The 21,566-nt window shown below is 41.0% G+C and overlaps 2 protein-coding genes across 3 annotated transcripts in view; both read right to left on the bottom strand.

The window, feature by feature from the left end:
- The window catches only part of LOC115377855 (disks large homolog 5-like), a 31,261-nt gene extending 24,682 nt beyond the window's left edge, over positions 1-6,579 (bottom strand). The window contains exons 1-4 of one of the 2 annotated variants that reach the window (XM_030077911.1): positions 5,872-6,579; positions 1,362-1,430; positions 541-709; positions 24-167 (exon numbers count right to left, since the gene is read on the bottom strand). In XM_030077911.1, the coding sequence (XP_029933771.1) occupies positions 24-167; positions 541-709; positions 1,362-1,430; positions 5,872-6,169 (680 nt within the window). In that variant the 5' untranslated portion in view covers positions 6,170-6,579. The remainder of the gene's footprint in view (positions 1-23; positions 168-540; positions 710-1,361; positions 1,431-5,871) is intronic. The other variant, XM_030077912.1, reaches the window with a different exon arrangement.
- A 4,188-nt stretch (positions 6,580-10,767) lies between these two features.
- On the bottom strand, positions 10,768-20,264 carry LOC115377383 (annexin A4-like). Its single transcript, XM_030077069.1, has 15 exons — positions 20,052-20,264; positions 17,566-17,893; positions 16,944-16,981; positions 16,604-16,747; positions 16,395-16,482; positions 16,160-16,254; positions 15,934-16,047; positions 15,585-15,675; positions 14,679-14,758; positions 14,493-14,549; positions 14,297-14,390; positions 13,552-13,647; positions 13,198-13,256; positions 12,822-12,944; positions 10,768-12,364 (listed from the first exon to the last, which is right to left on the bottom strand). The coding sequence occupies exons 2-15, from the start codon at positions 17,882-17,884 to the stop codon at positions 12,305-12,307; spliced, it is 1,458 nt and encodes a 485-aa protein (XP_029932929.1). The 5' UTR covers positions 17,885-17,893; positions 20,052-20,264; the 3' UTR covers positions 10,768-12,304.
- Between the last annotated feature and the right edge of the window lie 1,302 nt (positions 20,265-21,566).

Raw genomic sequence — 21,566 nt, 5'->3', positions numbered from 1 at the left:
ACTATAGTTGGCTTTTTACTTACTGGTAGAAGTCTGCTTTCTTCACAGCCTCCTCACACCTCTTCAGGGTGGTGCTGTGCTGGTTCTGCAGGGACTGTAGGTCTGCCATCGCCTTCATGCACTGCAGCTTCAGACGCTCGTAGTCATGACCTGCTTTGGAGTTTGGTCTTTCTCACACAGGGGAAAAAGGAGACAAAGAGTGTGACGCATCAAAATCAAGTTTCAAGATGCCACATGGGAACATGGTAGAAGCATAAGTGAGATAAAAGCATACAAGGTTGTGCTTATGGGAACAGTGGGGAGGGGAAGCATCATTAAATTTGTATGCTTACTCCTTGTCTTACAAAGTTGAGCGTATTTAAAAACAATCCTGCGTCACAGTAAGGACTTACTTTGCTTGTTTTTAGTTGCTTTTAAAAAAGGTGAACAAGACTCGACCCCTCTATTCACAGAGTGCGCGTATACACTGGATCAGAATGTCTTTCCATAAATGTTTGTTTTGGAAAGAGGGCAGCTGAGCGCATGAGCTCAGTACAGTACCTGCAGTCATCGAAGGTTGTTCCGGGTGAGGAGAGGGCCAGCCGTTTGCGCAATTCGTCCCTCTCCCGGGTCACATGCCTGAGCTGGAACAGGACTGTCTCCATCTTTTCACTCATCTGGCGACTTTCCTTGTGGGCAGGTGGAGGGGACGAAGCTTGAGCAGGCGTACCTGTGTGTGTCAGCATGTCACTGGCGGAAAGTGCTATTCACAAGGCTCAGGTGATGGAGGAAATGGTGTTAACTCAAAAAAAATAAATAAATAATCCCCCAACACAACAAAGCACCTTTTCCCTTTTATCTCACAACACTGTCTTTAATCAGTGATTCATCTTTTTTTTTACAACAATAATCAGTTTAATGTTCAAAAGATGCTCTACTTATTAACCAAGTTAATGTTTGTGAGTGTTTACACCAAGCATTTGTATTCCTTGTTTTTAGACCACACAATAATTTCCCTACCATGACAAATAAAGGTTGTGTTCCCCTTTCACCAGTCAACTCAAATCCTCTCTTCCTCACAGAATGGCTAAATAAAACAAGTGTGTGTGTGTGTGTGTGTGTGTGTGTGTGTGTGTGTGTGTGTGTGTGTAGGCTTGCATTACTAAATCCTTTTCACATCTGTATAATCACTTGCATGTGCTCAGAGTTTAAACAGGGAACAACCAATGAGCATAATACATACACACATAGAGTATATAACTATATATCACGTTGACTGGTTCTTTGTCACACAGTCATCCTTCTTCCAGTAAAGATAACACATTTTAGTGACAACATTATTGCAGCTGACACCCGAGTACTACCATGAGTGCCCGTCTCACCTAAGCTGCTGAGGGAACTGCTGCTTTCAGAGTCCGACGGCATAGTGGACAGAACACTGTAAGTGGACCCTGCAAGGGGGAGACAAAACATTAAAGTCAGCTCCAAGTGTACACTAACCCGTGCCCTGCATCATAGTCAGATGATTATCCCCAGCATTGTATAGCACAACAAGGCTCTGTAGCTCAGGTTACATTCGGAGGCTTTATTCAAAAAAAACACCGGTCGGAGGAATAATAAGGTGGGACTTTCCCCAACTTGGGATGACAGCCCCGTGGGCCTGACAGCAGAGTGTGGCTAATTATCAGAAGGCCAGGGAACTTGAATATAGACCAGCTAGGGCCCCAAAGAGGCTCAGACACTGCAGCCTCAGAGCTTCTCCTTTTATCTCCTCTAACAACACCACACAGTCCCGCTCTGAAAGTCCCTTTCTTTGTAGGCTAATTCATAATTAACTGTACAGTAAAGAACCTAAGAGTTTGAGAGGAAAATACCACATTATGGGCAGAATACACAATTACAACCCAAGGTAAAACTGAATCCTGAGAAGACTTTATCCCTGCTACTCCCTATTGTCTACTCCTTTCAAATGTGAGCATTACCCTTAAAGAATAAGGCATTCTGTGTCTTCACATATATGAACCTGTGTCTCAGAGAAAGCGGAAAGAATTTTTAATGATGATTTTGACCATCTTGAAGCCACAGACATCCAAAACTCTCATCCAAAAAGCCACTGTGTGCATATTCATTGAGATCGCTTGGCTCTAAGATGAGCAGCTTATAGTTTAGTTAAATCAGCAACTTCCACCCCTGATATAAAGGTCTAGCGCTCAACTAAGAGTGGGAGCATGACAAACGATTCTATTTACCCACGTCCCAGTGCTCTAAATCAATCCCTCGCTGGCCGTCTTCCCACTAGCGAAAGGAGACTATGGGTTTGATTAAAACTGGAGGGAACCCAGCTAACATGGCTCACCCCTCTTTTTTTCCCAGCAAAGGACTGAAAGAAAAAAAAAAGAGTGATGTGCCTCAGGAACCGTGGCATCCCATGGATCAAGCTCTCTTTGTTCTCTGTCTAGCTTAAGTTTCCCATGAGTCTGTTTGAGCACAGAGTGTCACAATGGGCAAGGTTCACTGTGGAATTGCTCACTCACTTTTCTGCTTCTTGGAAGTCATGTGACCTGAGCCTCACTGCGGTCCGACCCTCACCGCTCAAGTATCTCATTTGGGCTGATCGCTTTGCTACAGTCACAGCCAACGTGTGCTTTTCTAAAACATTCAGAGGGGCAAAACGGAAATCTGTTGCAAGCGGAGAAACACACTCAAATTTGGTCATATTTGTTGATTTCCTACTGTTCAAGAGCTGACTGAACTGAAAGGTTGTTTCTCTCAGAGCTGAAAACAGGAGAGCCAAGACTAAGCTGTGATGTCATCTAAAGACACGACTAGAGCTGCTCTACTGATAGTGAATGACAAATTTGTGGACACGGTGCCACTGCCGGGAGTGATTTTCCATGGATATAGGATCTGAGTCAGATCTGCTTGCACTACCATATGTTGAATTTCATCTGTATCTAAAAGCTCAAACACTTTTTCTAATGGCCCAGTTCATAAGGTCAGCCTTCCCTCCCATTTATTAATGGAGCAGCTCCAGAAAGTGTCCCTTGACGGATAACAGACTGGAGTGTTGGCAGTTTGGCTTCTGGTTTCAGGAAAAAGTAGATAATGCTCAAAAACACTGATTGGCTGTCCAAGATAATTTTAACGATAACTTCTTGGGGGACATTTTCCTTTTAAAAGACCCCTTTGAAATTCACCAGTATATAAGGCTTAATAAGGCCCAATTATAGTAAAAATATGACCATAAGATTAAAGCCCTTGAGTGAAATGCTTGCTGCATTGAGCCACTGTTTGCACCAAGAGCGAAGGGTAATGGAAACAAAAGTGGAGTCTCTCTCACCTAAGAAATTAGGAAATGTAGCTACAGCAGAGAACTCTGTCATCTTACTACTGGACAACCAGGAACATTTTAAGGTGAGGCTAAGAGTATACACACAAGAAGGCATACTCTCAGTAAGCTATTGCACATACACCCCTCTGATGCGCTGCCGTCATTTTATTGTTCCTCAAGTGACAGTGAGAACGGTCTGAAAACAAAAGGCCTTTGCGGTCAGGCCTTGGAGCTATGGTTATATAAAAGTATAGAATATCTGTTTATTAATAATAAAACAATGAGGCCTGAGGTTTTTACAACCCCACTCAAAATCAAGTTAGGACATGTGCATGCATCATGTTCATGTAATGGTGAAATTCTTGCAGTTCAACTCAATCTACTCTTCAGTGGCAATATCAGTAGGCTGTATTTATCATCTCTCTCCTCCAACATCTGACAAATTTGTGTTGTGACTTTTGCTGAAGCTCAGGTTTAGAGTACCTGCTGTAGTTAGGTTACACAAATGATTCTCACTTGCTGCTCTCCTGCTCACCTTGTTACGATTTCACTAATTATCTAGTTCACACCCTCTGGGATTAAAGTTGACTTGTGAGTAAATAGACAGAGCTTGCAGCTGACAGTGCATATTATTGAAAACGTATGCTATACCAAGCTACTGTTGTTCCTGGGCCAGGCCCTGCTTTTGGCTGTGCAGTGGAGGAACCTGTCTGCCCAGTAGTGAGCAGCGGCTCAGCCCATTTGTGGCCTGCGTGATTACTGACATGGAGCTGAAGACTCCACCACACCACTTACATCAGCCTCAAACATGTTCTTGAACAACTCTACTCAGTAGCAGACACTAAAATAGCTTATCAGTAGCCAGGTTTATAGTCAGTGCCTGGATGCAAATTTCAGCAGAAGCAAGGACTTATTCACATTGGAGTTTAACTTTTGACTTTCAATCAAGCCTAATTTTTGTATAAATAATGAGGGAGTAAATGCATAATTAACACCTCACCAAGAGCGTGTTGGAATCCTGACAGCATACTGAGTATGACATGATAGCTTGGCACCTAACAACCAATGCAAATATGGCTTTTGAAATGCAAAGGTGCAGCAGAGGTGCTGAGCAAGGACCATGTGCCAGTGAGCATACATTATACTACTATACGTGAATTAATAATTTAGCCCAGGAAGTGAGATTAAAAATTACTGGTACACAAATTACAGCCACAAATTAGTGCAGTTTGGCTTACGCTGTCCTTGATTATGAATTTATTAGCATGTCAAACAGAACAAGAATATTTCTGGAGCTTTAGCTGTAGCTTCTCTGAAGCTCTGAAATTATTGTAAGAGGTAGAGGTTCTGTCATGAGCAGACAGGAGAAAATTACCCACACAATATACTCAACACAGTGCAGGGAGGAGTAAAAACATCCCAAAATAGAATTAAGCTAGACGCTGTGATGTGTGCCACCTTATCATATTATCATTGTATTATCTAGAATAGGCTGTTACTTGCATGTTAACAAACAAAACATGCTAGTCGTACCCAATGAAGGAAATGAGGGCAAAATAATCAAGTTAAGTGTTACATTTCCCGTTTTCTATTCTAAGTTAATATCAGTGTAATGTTTTTTTTTCTCCTGTTATCTCGAACAAACAAGGTCTTGGTGGTGTAGTCTGACCTCAAACAAGTCTCCTGATTCATCACAGAATAAAAAGGAGATGCATCGCTTATTGCTCTCTGTGGATTGGTGCAAAAGGTCTTATTGAATTTCCTGAACACTGACTCGACTTTCCAGTGATATGCACAAGTACATTCCTTTTGTAGTAATGCTTAAGTGAAACACATCTTTCAATCTCCATTGTCACTTTGAATCGAGTCAGTGTACTGGCTGCATTAGCACACTGCATTAATTCAAATACCAGAGAAGTCATTTAATTCTAAACTCATTCATTGACTTTGACAAGGGATTATTGATTTCACCCTCCTCCCTAATTTCAGTAAAAGCATAGTCAACCATGCTGTCACTCCATTGACTGTTGAATCTTTTTAAGTCCATTAAATGCTCTCACACAGCTAGCATGCTATGCTGTTAGTGACATGGAAAAGAGACAAGCGCAGCAGTGTGAGTGTAAATGAGCATAAAGTCACATGATTGTGCAGCTCTCTCACTATTCTTGCCCAAAGGAAAAGTCCTCTCTTCATCAAGTTGTCATTTTGTCAATATGCTGAATGTTTGATCACGCTCAGAGCCGGATCGAAAACAGGTTGGGTCAAACCCAAAGTGAAGACTAGTACATGCTACTGGAGAAGTCACTACAAAGTTCCTATATAGACTTTTGTGTTATACTTAATGTCGGATTAAAGTGACCTTATCCTGTTTTAATGGTATTTTATCTCCTTTGGCTGCATTAAAACATTCCTGCGGGATCTCAAAAAGGGGTGTCTTGGTGGTTCTAGCAAATAACATTGCACTTCATAGATTTCAACAATGCTTCAACTGAGCATGGCATGCATCCATTTATGATTATGGCAAGATAATAAACATTTCTATTCATGGGACTGCTTCTCACCAGTTGTATGATCCACGGGTCCGATGCCGTTCAAAAGGGCAGAGTTGAGGTGAGGGTGCGTCTTCTCCAGGGCCGTGCAAAGCTCGGAGAAATGGTCTCTGTCCTTACTTAGCAGCATCTTCAGGAGAAGGTCTACTTTTTCCGAGTTGGAGGCGCAGTTGTGGCTCAGTTCGTAGCGTTCAGACTGGCTGAGTGTGCCAGAGTGAGCTAAAACATCCACAACTCTGTCTGCATCTGTTATTGACTCCAGTAAGTTCTGGTAACATTTCTCCAACAACTCTTTATGCTTGGACTCCATCTCTCCCCCGCCTGCTCGCCTCTGCCTCGACACTACAAGCCGTCCCAGCGCCGAAACAAATTCAACTTCTTTGTCCGAGAGTCGGCTTCACTTCGGAGTGTTGTCGAGAGTCCCACACACTGTGTTGTCCAGCCAAGTTGGGACGGTTCTCAACCCGAACTGAAGGAGACACAAGTAGCCATATTTGTTGCCCAGGGCTGTTGACGGCACTAAGATGAAATAGCAACACATTTTCCCAGCCGTCTCTTCCTCAGTGTGCTCGGTCCGCCGGGTTCGTCCTTTCCTGGGAAGAAACCTCTCCGGCTCCGCTCCGCATAGGCTCCGAAGACGATGTCGTCCCCAAATCAAGTTCTCGTTACATGCTGAAAAGTGCAGCAACTCTTTAAGAGCCCTCTCTGTGTGACTACAAACTCCGCCATGTCTCACCGTTTAAGCAGCTGTAGCCCTCTGCCAATCATATTTCTGTGCAATGGCCATTTAAGGTAAAAGAGGGCGGGGCCTATTTCAGACGCACCTGGTTTGCCGACCGAAACTTTGATTCCCCTAAACGAAAAATGTTTACAATATTCCTGTAGTACTCCAGAGGGAAGATATACGTCTGTGGTATTCAGTAGGGAGTTTACAGTGATCTTAAAGTATCCTATGGTATTTTACAGCATTTCTACAGTATTCCTATTATATGTCTTCATGGATCTACAGTATGTCTGTGTTTTATAGCGAGCTTAGTATACGTGCTTTTGTCCTCTATATCACTAAAACATTCCTATGATATTAATTTTACATTTAAAATATAATTACTGCGGTGGAAAGATTTTCAGGCGTATAAGGAATAACATTCCTATAATAAAAATCAATACACTATTTGTGTAGGGACTTACACTGTAAATGTGGTAGTTGGTGAATGCGTAGTAAACATATGGTATTTTAGGATTTTATTTTAACTCCTATCATGGGACATTAAATAAAATATATTATGATATCTTAGGGGTGCTATGACTTCACCAGGTCTGTAATATTGCTATAATATTGCTGTAAGGGCTTAGCTATACTGTGTGGTATCAGATAGTAAGTGTACCGTGATCTGATCATTCTTTCAGGCATGTTCATTTCCTATGGTATCACTACACTGTATCACTATACTATACTATACTGTTTGGCTTTTAGTTTGTCTAATAGTCTATCCCTCTCAGATTTATCATGGGATTACTATAGCGGGGATTCTATATGTAAACAAAATGAAATACCAATGTTTTTAACAATTATTGTAAATATTACTGCACTGGAAATCATGTATCTATTGATTTGGTTCACTTCCCAGAGCCCTTTTCTGCTCCGAGGGAGTAGAGTTATTGATATAGTGCATACTCCAGTACATTATGTAATGTTATTATGAATGCACCCCCCATCCCCCCTTTTCAGTCATTGATTTGATATCTTTAGAGCAGAGTGCAATGCTTACACAAACCTCCAGATCATATTTGTCATCTGGATTGTCCCCTGACACATCTGCACCGCACTATAAGCTTTCTTCTGCTCCACATAATCCATCAGATCTCAAAGGAGATGATCCTCACCGGAGGCAGACGTCACATCTGCTGACACTGAGATTCTTAAGAAACCAACTTGGTTTGCTGGAACTACAGAATGGAGTCAATATGAAACTCCCTTTGTGCCTTTTTAGAAGACCCAGCTGACCTCTACAGATGCATGTACGTATCAGCTTTTAGGTCTTTTACCATGATTGCTGATCTAGTACACTTTATTATTATTACTATGGGACTTCATTGCATTGCCTATAGGGATTTTGAATGACTCTCATCTGGAGTAAGCTATGGAAGCATGCTGGGCTAGGCAGCTTAATTCAGTCCACAGTGTGCCCATACATTGTCCCACTTCATTTTCAAACAGCTTTAACAATACAGCTGATTACATAACAACTAATTTATTTACTTAACAGGGAAAATCCATATGGCTCTCACTGAGGAAAAACTGGTTGGAATGCTGTGGGATTATTCCTAAAACCATCACAGTGGCTATGACGGGGGTCCCTCCAGCAGATAGGATATGATCCTATTCTTTAACACCTCTTTAGTTAAAAGTGAGTCTGCACAAACAAAGAGAACACAAAAACAAATGAAATAAGCAGTTTAGATGGGGTTTTGTTTTAATTTTTATCAGAAAATGAGCTCAGGAGCGTGTATTGCTTAGTTCTGCAGCCTGGATAGTGATATCTGCTGCTACATCTCATGATATGTTGTTCATCTAATCCTTGGGTTTGTAATTTGCTCATATGGACTCATGTAGTTTAAAGCAGGATTATGTGCCTGGCAACCAAATGTCATTTAACCACACATTCCTCTTTGGATGGCTGGGGAAATTCCACTCCAATCAACTATTTGGTCAATACTTACTTTAGTGATTGTCTAAGTCCGCAACACAGTCCTAACATTACAGGCTGGTGTTGCAGATGTGGATTAAGGTAAGTGGTCGACGAAATTAAATTCAGTGGGGATCTAGTGGGATTGGAATTCATTCTTGGACAATGCTTAATCTGTGTCCGTGAAACAAGCTCCTGATGTTTCAGATGAGATTGGCTGATTGTGTGTCCAGCAGTTGTTAAAATGTTTAATTTTCTTATGTTTATATGAGTTATATTTAAAAACAAACAAACAAACAAACACATCCACAAACACATCCACAAACAAAAAAACACTGTCTATACATTTTTATATATCCACATATAATCACTTTTCATTCCTGGCATGATTAGTCAGTCAATTAAATCAAAGTGTTGTTCTCATTAATGATGTACATCTATGTTTGTACTGTGATCAGCTTTTGTTTTGAACAGGTCATTAACATAAAGGCAGGACTTTTAGTTGTGTGTTTTGCATATATGTGTGTGTGTGTGTGTGTGTGTCTGTGTGTATGGGGGGCAATGCAACCATGTGCATGTGTATGCATGTTTATGCATGTGTATAGGGGGAATGCAGCTATGCTATATATAGATGCAAAAAACTCTCCATCTTAACACATCTTTTAGTCACACATTCATTAAAAATTATTATTTAAAAAAAAATCTGACAGAAAGATCAGGTTTAAAAACTCATTTTCCAATGAAGTTTCACTTGTTTCTGGAAGCTTTCTAGGTACAAGCACAAATATGCTGAAAAGAGGCAGAATAAGGCAGATTAGCCTACTGATATCAAGAAAATGACACTTATTATCAAGAAAATTCTGCAAAGTTGTTAAGTATTGGAAATAAGTGGGATTATCTCATCCCACTGGCATTTCTTTTACTTTGTTTAAAGAAAAATGAAAAAGAAAAAAGATTTTAACACTGAATATAAGACAAAAGGACTTGCTACAATGGAAAATTTTACAGTATATGCGAGTTTGTATGTGTGTATTTTGTGTGTGCCACTGTATTGTTTCTGAATATTACATGTGCACCCCCAGGAAGAGCAGCTGTTGCCTCTGCAGCTAGCGTGAATCCCAATAAACAACAACAAAATCTGTAAGATTTGGTGTCTTATTTTCCAAACAATTGGTAGCTAAAATTAGTAATGAAAGTCTTGCGCTGTAAATCATTAAAGAAGGGGAGAAAGCTCCAGGGCTATGAGGAAGTGTGAGGCCCTACGGCTCATCACACGCTGACCTTGACAGCCCCCGTCTACCACTATAGTACCGATGACGCAAAAGGACATTATTGATTGGCACAACTTGCACGAGCACATGCCGCTGACACTTCCAATAAAAAGTGTCACCCTGCATGTGTGTGTGAGCAACTCCCAAAAAGGGCACAGCACCCGCAAATAGGCCCCCATCACGTCCACATGTTAATAATTAAGAGTCATTTTGCCTCGAAATCAGGATCAGGGAAGTGTTCTGTTTTGTCTCTCCCTGAGTAAAAATAAAAACAAGCCAAATGGGAGGCCAGACTTCCTTTTGACCTATATATTTCAGGAGGTATCACGGCAAACAGTTGCTGCTGCAGAGAAAATACACAAATACCCACATCAAATATTTATCCCTCTTTGTCCTCAGGCTGCTGTGTGCTTTCATCCTAGGCGTATATAAGGAAAAAAGTGAGAATGGTGTAGAAGAAGTGAGGCTTAGCAAAGTCATTTAACTTCTCCATCACATTCTCTCCGAAGCTCAAGTCGAGGCCATGGAGCACAACAGAAAGAAGACTTTAAGACACTGCCAGTGACTCCAACATGGAACACTATTTATAGCTTCCAGAAAAGCTCTCTGTCTCTCTGTACCGCCACTCCACTGCTCATGCCAATGAACTGAAAAGCAAACCTGAACAACCCCCTCCCCCCTCCCCCCACCACCACAGATTATGGAGCAAGGCACACGCACAGAGAAGAAGTCACTTATGTAAGCCTTTACTTGCACCTTTTGACAGAAGGTGCTGCCGATATTCCCTCTGAAGAGGGGCTTGACTCACTCACTGCATTCATAATACAGGCCAAGGTGGGGAAAATGGAACTGGCTTTGAAATGCAAATCGGTCATTGTGCGCCGGCTCACAGCAGAGAATCAGCAGGCGATGTTTTATGCAAACACATGATCCCGATTTCACAAAGACAATCCTGATGTCAAAATGTTTTTTATTGAAATGTCTGGCGGCTTTATATACGTCTCAGGAGGCATCACAACTATCAAATGGCAAAATGTTAGGTAATGACAAAGGCGGTCATTGAAATTCAATGACTGAACCATTATCATAATGCAAGGACAATGGCAAAATAGAGTTAGTACAACAGCTATTCAGCTCTATATCAAAACTCCAGTTAGCAGTCAAAGAGCAATCACACACATAAGAAAAATGACACTTCATGTGAACCAAGAGCCCTCTACTGGCAACAAGATATATAAGCCAGTAGCAAATACTCAACTGATATGAAGACGATACTGAGAGAAAATATAATGATTACATTTCTGCAGTGATTCAAGTATAGCTAAGGACTGCTTGCAAAATAACAGAGCTGGTGAACTTTCATACAACCATTCTGACCGGTTTACATAGCAGCCATGACATATGTTGTTATCTGCTTACAGGCTTTGGATTTTCAGCATTGATTAAAAGGCAACATTGTGTATATAGCTGTTCAACAACATATAATACTTGCATATTATAAGCAGTGGTGTGTAGCTGGAGATGTTCAAAGGTAAGGGTTAACTTGCATAGACTAACAGGCAGGATAATAACTCTGGCATGGGACACCTTAAAGACAGAGTAGATAACTTTTGTAAAGCAATAGCTTTATTTCTTATGGCTGAAATTCATAGACATTTACTGTGACAACTAGCAACAGCATCATTAAATGGCCATATGTATTTACTTTGCATTTCGGCTGTGATATCCATTGTGATATTTGATTCAGAGGACTCTGCATTATTCAAACCTCTTGCAGATTTCTTTACATTCTCAATGTTTGGGGGTCAGCCGTCAAGTGACTGACATGTGTTCCAGGTTGAAATGCTTGGCAAAAAGGCAGAAAGGCCCTCAAACATATCGAAACAGAAATGGAAATGTGCTTAAATGTTTCTAGTACCCAAAAAAAAAACAAAAAAAAAAACAACTCTCTTAAGAGCCTCTTCAGTGCAAATTCTCTTTACTTTTTCTTAATTTGTGATGTGGCACTGATCCTCCAACGAGAAAGAAATTCTTCAGTTGTAAAAACAAATGGAGGTAGACTGACAGGCTAGAACGCTGCTGGACATGTTAAATAAATTTTACTGTCTGGTAATCACAGTATCTTGACTATGCAAGTGGCCGTGCGAGTGGACATGGATGGATGACTCAGTTGTGGCTAGTCAGGTCTATGAAAAGATGCGTGCCAGGGCAATTTTCAGGGACTCACTTGTTACACTAGGCTGTCAACTATCAGCTAATGGTTAAAAGTTATCTGACAGTCTTTAAAAATCTTGATATATATATCTATATAGTTCCTATTCAAACATCTTTGAATATAGTTTAAAAAAAAACAACAACAGGTTAGTACTGACTGGCTGTTGTCTGCAGAAAAATAATATTAACTGCATGCATCAGAGGCTGGTATAAGCTCCTGTGACAATATGGACGACTATACTGTCCTGCTGAGAGAGGAAACGTCCTGTCCTTCTAGTCACTTCCTCCACACAGCTTCAGCAGAAGCTTCTTGTAATCCCCAGAGGTGTCACTCTGAGAGAGAGAGGGGGAGAGGGGGAGAGAGAGAGAGAGAGAGAGAGATATTATGACTGATACTGATACCAATATTTTTTAACTGAAAATGCCAATAGCTGATATTTTGCACTCGTGTGTGTGAATATTGCAAATGCCAATGCAAAAAATATATATATTAAAAATCTTTCAAAAAGAGCTAAAGACTAATCTCTTTCACATCGGAGAGGCATATCAAATATTCAAAAAAAGGCATATCGCCCTTATGCACTGGTAAAAAATCTAAACTAAGTCTAAATCAAGAGCATTTGTTCAACTGTACAAACCAGTCAGAATCAAAATTCATCATGTAGAAAATATTGCATATGTTGGTAAGTATGGTGATTAGGGCCAAGCCTTATCTATAGATAAGGTGATATTAGACAAAGATGGAACAAAATGAAGTTGACGCTGTGCTTGCCGCACTGATTTGACTTACTGAGATGTCGGTGTACAGCGACTTGCCATAGGTCTTCACATACTCTTGTCTGATGTCCAGCATGTCTACCTCAGAGCGGGACACCATGATGCGGATGAGGGTTCTGTCCTTGGTCCCCGCTCCCTGTCAACACATCACAACGTGACTTTTCATCGATCCCTGTAGGGAAACTCTCTTTTCTCGTCCGCCCCTCCAAAAGAACATCAGAGCAGCAGCCCTGGAGCTGCCGGGGACTCAGCGTCTCGCTCAAGGACACTTTAAGAGCATAGCTGCATGAAAAGGCAATCTCTGGCTAAGGGACAGTCTTATTCACTTCACCATCCTGCTGCCCAAATATATAGTGTGACACGCAAACAACTGCTTTATGTGGGTTTACCTTCATGGCCTTGTGGAGCCTCTCTGCAAAGTAGGCAGGGGAGTGCTTGATGCATTTCACTGGAAAATGGAAGCAAATACAGATGTTAGAGGCTACCATCTGAACCTATAAATAAAGCTCCAAATGGACAAATCTTGTATGGTACAGCAAAACCCCACTAAGCAATGCTCCTCGAAAATAACCAGAATGCAAATATGCTCTAAAACGCCATGCATGGGGAATTCAGGTTCATCTCACCCACAGGAAACAAAATAGAATAAGTGCAGAATAGAGATAAGAGATAAGATTGAGTGTGGTTTTGGCACTGCAGTATTTTGGCACTGCAGAGGCTTTATAACGGTGTCAAGAACGTACCCACAGCCACCATGCCATCCTCCACATGTCCAGACATTTCCCTGCAGATACTCTTCTCAATGTCTCTGCCACACATCTGCTGGTACTCCTGGAAGACTGATGGACACAGGAGCCACAGGATGGTTACAACCACAACGGGTGGCAAATGTCACCCACAACTGCAGCCTACCAGTCGATACTGAGCTGTACAGCCTCACAAATAAATGCAAACAATGCATGAAAATGAAGATCACAGATTGGTAGCTTTTACGGGGTTCCCATTCTGTGTCACATGTAAAATTTACTGGCTTTTCTATGACTATCCATGAGTAAAATGTTGAATTTCCATGACCTACATATACATAACATGACATTTTTTCCTTTGACCAAATTTTTAAACATAGCTCAAATTCAGAGGTCATATTTTTTTTTAACTTTAATATTCTGATTTACTCTGTTCAAACAAAAATTACTATGTACTATGTATAATTACTATGCATGCATGTATGGACACAATATTAATATCACTTTAGGTGAATAAGAAGTTACTGTTTTTTTAAATTTAGTCTGATGAAATTCCACGATATTCCCAATAATTCCCTGACATTCCCTGTCTGGAATAACCTTTTCCTCTTTGTAAACTATGAACTGTGTTCCAAAAAACGCATTCATGATGTTGTGACAAGAACAAAGCAGGAGACCTAAGGAAGAACTTGATGTGACTGAGGAAGAGGAATCACATTGATGAGGAAGACTAAACACACACCTGCTCGGAGGTGAGGCTTGCTGCGAGCACACAGGATGGCATTAAACTGAGACTCGTCAGTTCCCACTTTGTTTTCGCCAGCAGCATACAGTTTCTGTCATACACACACACACACACACACAGATTAGAACAGGAACATCATGTAGCATACTGTTTCCAAATGTGTTGGTACATAATAGGAACTTTAAAGCAGCACCTGCGCGTCCTGTTTGGCCAGGGAGATGTCAACAGTTTCCTTCTCATCACGATTTCCCTGAAAAGAGGAAGAAAAACTGCTTTAGTGAAAAAAAAAAAAAAAAACATGCTACACTGACAGAGCAAAAATCTGTGATCTGTGGTGTGACAAATTATTCACCACAAACAATATCCAGTCAGCGCTTACCTGACTGAGAGAGATCAGGAGTCTACGGAAGTGTCCCGAGGTGTCGCTGCTGATGGCGTCCTCCAGACTCTTTCCATACTCTGGAGGGAAAGTAAAATCAAAAATCAATAAAAATCAATAAAATCCAGCTGATCTGCAAAACTACCTGAGTTTACAATGTACAAACATGGATATACTATATATTACCACAATAATGAAATTCAATAACACTAAACCAAAAAAGCTTAAGTGGGTTTTAAAGACATTCTGAGGCTGAGAAGCGCTGGTTCACAATGGTAGTGCTAATTTTTTCATTTTCATTTTCATTTTCATTTGTGTTCTGCATTTACACAAAGCTTCTTTTCCAAGATTAAGTTTCCTGCTAAAAGAATATGAGAATACAACTTAATTTTATGCTGCCAAAAATAAAAATAAATACCTCTTAGACTGAGATGTTTAAGTAGAGGATGCATGCAGTGTAAAATGCAGTGTAAAATTAGGATAAATATTTCCTTAACACCCTATAGGTTATGTTCTTCTTCAACCAAAAAAAAAAAAAAAAAAAAAAAAAAGATGCGTTCAGTTGGAACAATGGCGGATTCTTACGCCTCCAGTCAAACTGTTCACATTCTCCTTTCACAGTGTAGCTATAGAGATCCTTACAATCTAAATATGGTAGCATTTCATGGCTATATGATTTGAATCTTGGTTTTTGATAATTTAACCTACTAAAATGTAAGAACACTTCAGTAGAAAACTGTATGAGCTGCATAAAGATGTAATACACCACAGGTTAAAACAACACAGACGTTACACAGCACCATACTACTCTATCACTCAGTGGAGCACATGCTGATTACACAGGTAGCACTGTTTTATATCATGGAAACTTGACCCAAAAATGGAAATGACTAGACGAGTCCTCACCAGATTTGTAGACATGATTGATTTCGCGGATCTCTGCATTGGAACGAGACGCCAGGATCTCAATCAGGCATGCCTCATCGGTTCCTGCACCCTGCGGAGAAAAATAAAGACCAGCTAATAAACACCTACTTCCTACAGCATGAATGGTGCACAGGACAAAATAAATTTAGGTTACAGTAACAGTCATTAGTTGTTGCCAATGATTCAAGTCTCCAACTGTCTGAACTTTGCTCAAATTTAGGAAAGTTTTTTTTTCCCATTTTATAATGATGACTCATGCAATGTGGTTTGGAGCTCAAAACCAAAATTGAAGCATCTGCTAAGGCAAGGAAGAACTTGAGCCTGTGACCTTTATAGCCTCTCTGAGTTCAAATGCATCAAACTGCGCAGGCGTCATCAGCATGGCAAGAACCAGTTTCTCAAAGTTTCCAGTGAGCTCAGACTTCAGATCATGGATTAAATCCTAAAAAAAGAAAGAGAGCAAGACTGTAACAGCAAGATCAGCCTAGATACAATTTCCATATGGTCTTCATGACCAACAGAGGCAATTTCAACTGGTTTTCTGTAAATCTCACCTTCCCATAAGTAGTTTTGTAGGCAGCTACCATCGGAACCCTCTGCTTGTTGGTGCGACTTCCAAGAAGTTCAATGATAGCGCCCTCGTCAGTGCCTGTTCGAGACGTTTATTAGGACCAATAGTGTTGATAAGCATACAAACTGTTTATCAGTGTTCAGTAAGGATTAAATAACTTATGCAAATATACATTCACTACTCTAACAATAAGAATTACTTAATTATAATTTACTGACCAAAACCCTTCATAGCTTTTCGAAGAACTTCCACATCCCTCAGTGGATCAGCCCCGGGATAGTCTTTAATAGAACCCCTGTATCCTTTCTGCTCATAGAAACACAACAAGAGGAAGGAGTTCCAGCCAATGTATTTTCACCAGTACGTGCACCAGAACAGTTTCATACAAGTCGCAGAATGAAAATAAAGGAAGCTTAAAGAGGCGTACTGAAATGGCAGGTGCCTGCGGGGTGGAAGGGACACCACTTCCATATCCAGGCGTGGATGGGTTAGTTGCTGGGGCAGCGGGGTAATTTGGCATGGATTGACCCGGGGCAGGTCCCCCTGGGTACCCCTGCGGAGCCCCTCCTGGCTGCAAACAGAGGACAGCTGTAAGTGGTGAGTACATGGCGACAAAGTCCTATAGCACAAATATAGCCATGGTGGGGCAGGCGCAGAAAGTCTAGATAAGGTGATTTGAGCAAATAAGAGATTTAGCTGAAGTCAGTCCATATGTTATTAGTAAGATGGTGGTGCAGGGGTCAAGGGTGAGATAAGATTCAAAGTACCATTCCAAAGCCAGCCGGTGCTCCACCCCAGCCTCCTCCTGCACACAAGATATTGACACTCAAAAGAAGGGACTGCATTCAAAGGGTAACCAACCATACCAGAGATGAAGGCTGTGCAATAATCCAATATAATGTTCATCTTCTTTGATTATCATGATGATATGGTGATTTTGGAAGATCACAACACACAGTACTGGTGTCTACACTATAGATGTGCTTTACTGATCGTGAAAGTGGTCTGATACAAAGAATACAAGAAAAAAAAAAAAAACCTTTGCATACTCCATAATAGTAATAAAAAATAAAATATACTAAAATATTTATAGAATATCTATGGATCTTTCACCTTTGAACCTTTGCATAGACTATATGCATAAAGAAATATATCAGCAAAATCTCTATAGAATACGATATATATGAAATGGATGTATTCTACTAATACACTATATTAGCATGTGATTTTGCCTTTGTCATATCGTTCTATATATCAAACACAAATTATAATATTGATTTCCAAAATAATGCCCAGCCCTAACAGAGATTAAATGGCTGTTGCCTGTTGCTCTAAATTCATCCACAAACACTCATGATAAATAAAATTAATGACAACATGCAGCCTCACCTGCAGCAGGCATGGAGGGGTATCCTCCTACTCCAGACTGGGCTGGGTAGCCTCCAGGCTGAGGGGCATAGCCTGGCACTTGGGAAGGGTAACCACTAGGCTGGGGAGGGTAGCCCCCCTGTGCTGGAGAATAACCGCCTGCTGGGGGAAGGTAACCCCCAGCCTGGGGTGGGTATCCACTTCCCTGTGGGGGGTAGCCTCCTGTATTAGGAGGGTAGCCTGCTGCATTAGGAGGGTAGGTACCAGCTTGAGGTGGATACCCCCCTTGTTGTGGTGGGTAGCCCCCAGGCTGTTGAGGAGGGTATCCAGGGTAGCTCATCTTCAGGACCTAGAGGTGAGACAGAATTTGTAATGCCAGAAAAAAGAGGAGGAGGAGATCAGTTGTCTGATGCACTCATGGTGTTTCATAGCCAATATTAAATGGGCCTGGTGTATAAAAAGACAAAAATCCACCCCCAACCCCTTGCACTACATCCATGTGGCACCAGCCGAATAAACAGTTCCACCCTTCCCCTTCTGTGAATTCATTCAGAACCTCAAAAGAGATTGTCATAGGTTGTATCCTGACCATTTTCAAGGTCACACAAACTAGTGCAAACAGATTTTTTAAAAAAAGCAATGAACACTTCAAACCAAGAAAAATACTCATGGTGGTAAGTGCTTACATTGTTTTCCATTACTGTCACCAACAAAGTCCATAATAATAAGGACAAAAAACTGCGCTCACAATTTCCATGTGTCTATATCTCCAAGCATGGGATGATTATATAAGAGTATTCTAATTGTTTTGCAGATCTCAATCTCCTATCCATGTTTTCCTTCCTCCCTAGCAAAAAAAAAAAAAAAAAAAAAAAAAAAAAAACACTACAGGGGACTCTGCAGTGTGCAATCTGGAATAAGGGACCTGAAACCACTACATGCAAAGGTCCCTGAACAGCTAAACCTACAAGCTAGCTTGCAGAACCCACTTTTTAATGATCTTTGTCTCTGCCACCTTTAACACACCTGGCCATGAAAAATTAAGGTACACTTTGCAGATGTAGTGCACTTTATTTATTACATAATATTAACTAAATGATTACTTATATTAGTTTGTTATTTTATGCGGCAGATAACCCGCATGTTGAAGGTCATTTTGGCGTCACGCCCTCCTCTCCCGGTTTATCACTCCATGTTCTTCCCTGGACCGTGCGGATGAGGCCTTCACGTGTTGTCAGACATACCAACGCTGATAGTTGAGCACACATACGACCAAACAAAAGTATTTACCATAACTGTACAAATTTTCAGTTTATTCAAATTTCCCTTGCAATTCTTAAAGAAACTGTGTTTAAATCGGGCGAGGAGTCAAAAAAATGAGGTTTTTATAGGAAAAAAATCCAAGGTGGTGCAAGAACGCCGCCCACTTGAAAAGTCCATGCCTCCTACGTTGTGCATACACTACAACATAGAAACCATGCTAAAAACAAATGGCATGCAAAACTACTGTAACTAATTAAGTCTGGCTGCTGTAAGCATTCTGTCTAAATTATTCGTATTTCTTTGTTTCAATTTTCAGCTTTTATTATTTTTAATGTTTATGCTCAATTCCATGCTGTTGCTGAATTTTGCTATTTATATTACTGAATGAAACGGATGGTGATTTATTAGTTTGTTGTAAATGTTAAATCAATCTCAATGCAATTTCCTGAACAGAGGCGACATATACATGAACTGCTGCACATCCCAGTTTTTCACACTACAGATGCATTATTTAGCTCCACTTCACTCTGCCAATGCAGCCCAGTCAAGTTCTGTGCAGCCTGATGTCTGAATTAAATCAACCACCTCCATATTGCTACTTCTGCTACATGACACATTTTGTAACGTATGGGACATCATGTATCACAGGGCGCGGCACGACTTCCTAACTTGGAGCTTAACGAAATTACGAGCAGCACTTGAAGGCAACAAAGGATAATTTGACTGAAGCATAGGCCTTTTTTACTGAACACGCCAACAAGCTATCAGCTCAGCTAGGCTACAGTGAACTATTTCCAGAAGCATCGTGTCCACATTTTGCCTTAAATGACTATAAATCTACTGGCCCTTCACCCCGACATCTGTTCCTCTGTGTCCCGCAGCTTGTGCCGCTGTTACATAATCCCACCCAGGCGAAGTTACACTGACTGTAGCATGTAGCATCCCGTCTGCATACAAAGTGGAAACGGGATTAAGTAATACAATCCGTTAAATAACGTGACATTTCACCTGCGGGACACGCTTTAAAGCGGCGGCGGTGGAGGCGACGGCTCAGTTTGAACACCCACCGTTAATGGGAGTGTGTGATTAGGCGAGGCCAGCTCGGGATTAACATCACAGATAGAAGTGATTGCAACATTAGAGATCGCGTTTGTTACGGTCGTTTGTATCAGCGCCCGATAAGACAGATAAACATTTCGCTGACAAAAACTATGCAAAACATTGTAGAGTATAGCGGTACTTACTTATCGCACACGGAGTTGTGATCCAGGAAGAGACAGACAGAATGCAGAGTGTATACGCAGCCTGGAGGTGGGCCGGCCCTCAACATTGTTTCCTTTCCTGCAGCTTTAACCTTTGCTCAATAGATTTCTATGGTGTTACCCAAAGTCAGCAGACTCGGGGAAAGTCTGATATTGACTCACTGGGTCGTGCGTCATGGCCAAAACACACACATTTATCACAATAAACCCTCTCTGAAATGGGCAACCTGGGATTGGAAGTTAGATAGACTTGTATGTTTTCTGTGAGACGTGTTCCTTTATTCACTATTGGTGCTGCTCCATTATTTACCGGTGCAGCCTTTACTGGTGTCGTAAATACCGCAGTTGCTGCTAAATGATTTACAACGTGGATTTAACGCCTGGTGCGCAATTTGTCGTCTTTTGCTCGGCCGCCGCGACGCAAAGAAGCCCTTTAAGTCTTGATTTCTACAATAAAACAACAGCCACCAAAAACTACTGTTCCAGCGCTTTGTCACTGTTTGCAATCACACGCAAGCAACAAGTGGTAGGCTATTTTCAATCTGCGATATAGAAAGTAGGAGCTTACTTGAAGCACCTGAAGGCAGCATCAGCCTAGATCCACCTGCGGGCCACATGGGATCGACTCTTACAATTAACAATACCTCAGTCTCTTAAATAATCGAAACATTAGAGGTTCAGTATTTCCACCTTTTTTTTTTTTTTTTTAGAGTTGAGCACAACAAGCCCTCACACCATAATGAACCCCGTAGATTTATGGGGAAAAGTCCATAGGTCTAAACTTACTTCAGAGTAGTGATACATTATGCTGTAATATGGACTGCATCGTGAAATTTGAGAAGTATGTCATTCAGTGGATTTTCATTTGGCTGCATGTGTCAGTACTGACCTTAAGCGTTAGATGGCAGCAAACCACTGTGCAGCAGAGCGTGTATGACAGGCCAAGGCATTTACTGGCCTTGTAGCTCTTTGTTACAGTGGTGTATTCTGATTACTATTTGCACAGTGCAGAGCTGCAGGCAGTGTGAAAGTGAGCTGTTGTCAGTCCTATCCGTGTTCTAGGTGAAAACCAGGGTTTTGGTGGCTTTGCGGGTGTGATGATGACCGACACTAAAGACTAATCGATATTCAGGGGTCACAGACATTTTCAATTCTATAATTGCAAAATAAAGGAAACAATCCTAAGTACTTTTTCTTTTAGCAACCAAATTGTTATTCATTACTAACTCAAAGCTGGTGCAACTGCAACGCTATTAAACGTACATGAAGTACTTTCCTAACATTCCTTCCATTTGACAGGGTACTTTGAAAAAGAAGGCTTGTGGTTAGATAATAAGGGAGATTTGGAAGATTATTTTGTACTGAATTATCATATATTTCTAGATACATCTTTTTTCTAAACATGCCAAAAAAACATGCAAAGACTGCAGGTTGTGGTTAACTCCAAATTTGTTAAAATTAGATAAAATCTCCGAAGGTGGTAGTATGACAAGGCTG

This window comes from Myripristis murdjan, chromosome 19 (genome assembly GCF_902150065.1).
Source record: "Myripristis murdjan chromosome 19, fMyrMur1.1, whole genome shotgun sequence".
Lineage (NCBI taxonomy): Eukaryota > Metazoa > Chordata > Actinopteri > Holocentriformes > Holocentridae > Myripristis > Myripristis murdjan.
Note: the sequence above shows the minus strand (reverse complement) of the source record. Positions and strands in the feature narration are given on the sequence as shown.

Coding starts and splice junctions, on each gene's coding strand:
- LOC115377383 (XM_030077069.1), bottom strand. CDS start 17,884: ATGAGCTACCCTGGATACCCTCCTCAACAGCCTGGGGGCTACCCACCA. Junction 14,391..14,492: donor TGGCCAAACAGGACGCGCAG/GTGCTGCTTTAA, acceptor TGTGTATGACAG/AAACTGTATGCTGCTGGCGA. Junction 12,365..12,821: donor CGCTGTACACCGACATCTCA/GTAAGTCAAATC, acceptor TCTCTCTCTCAG/AGTGACACCTCTGGGGATTA.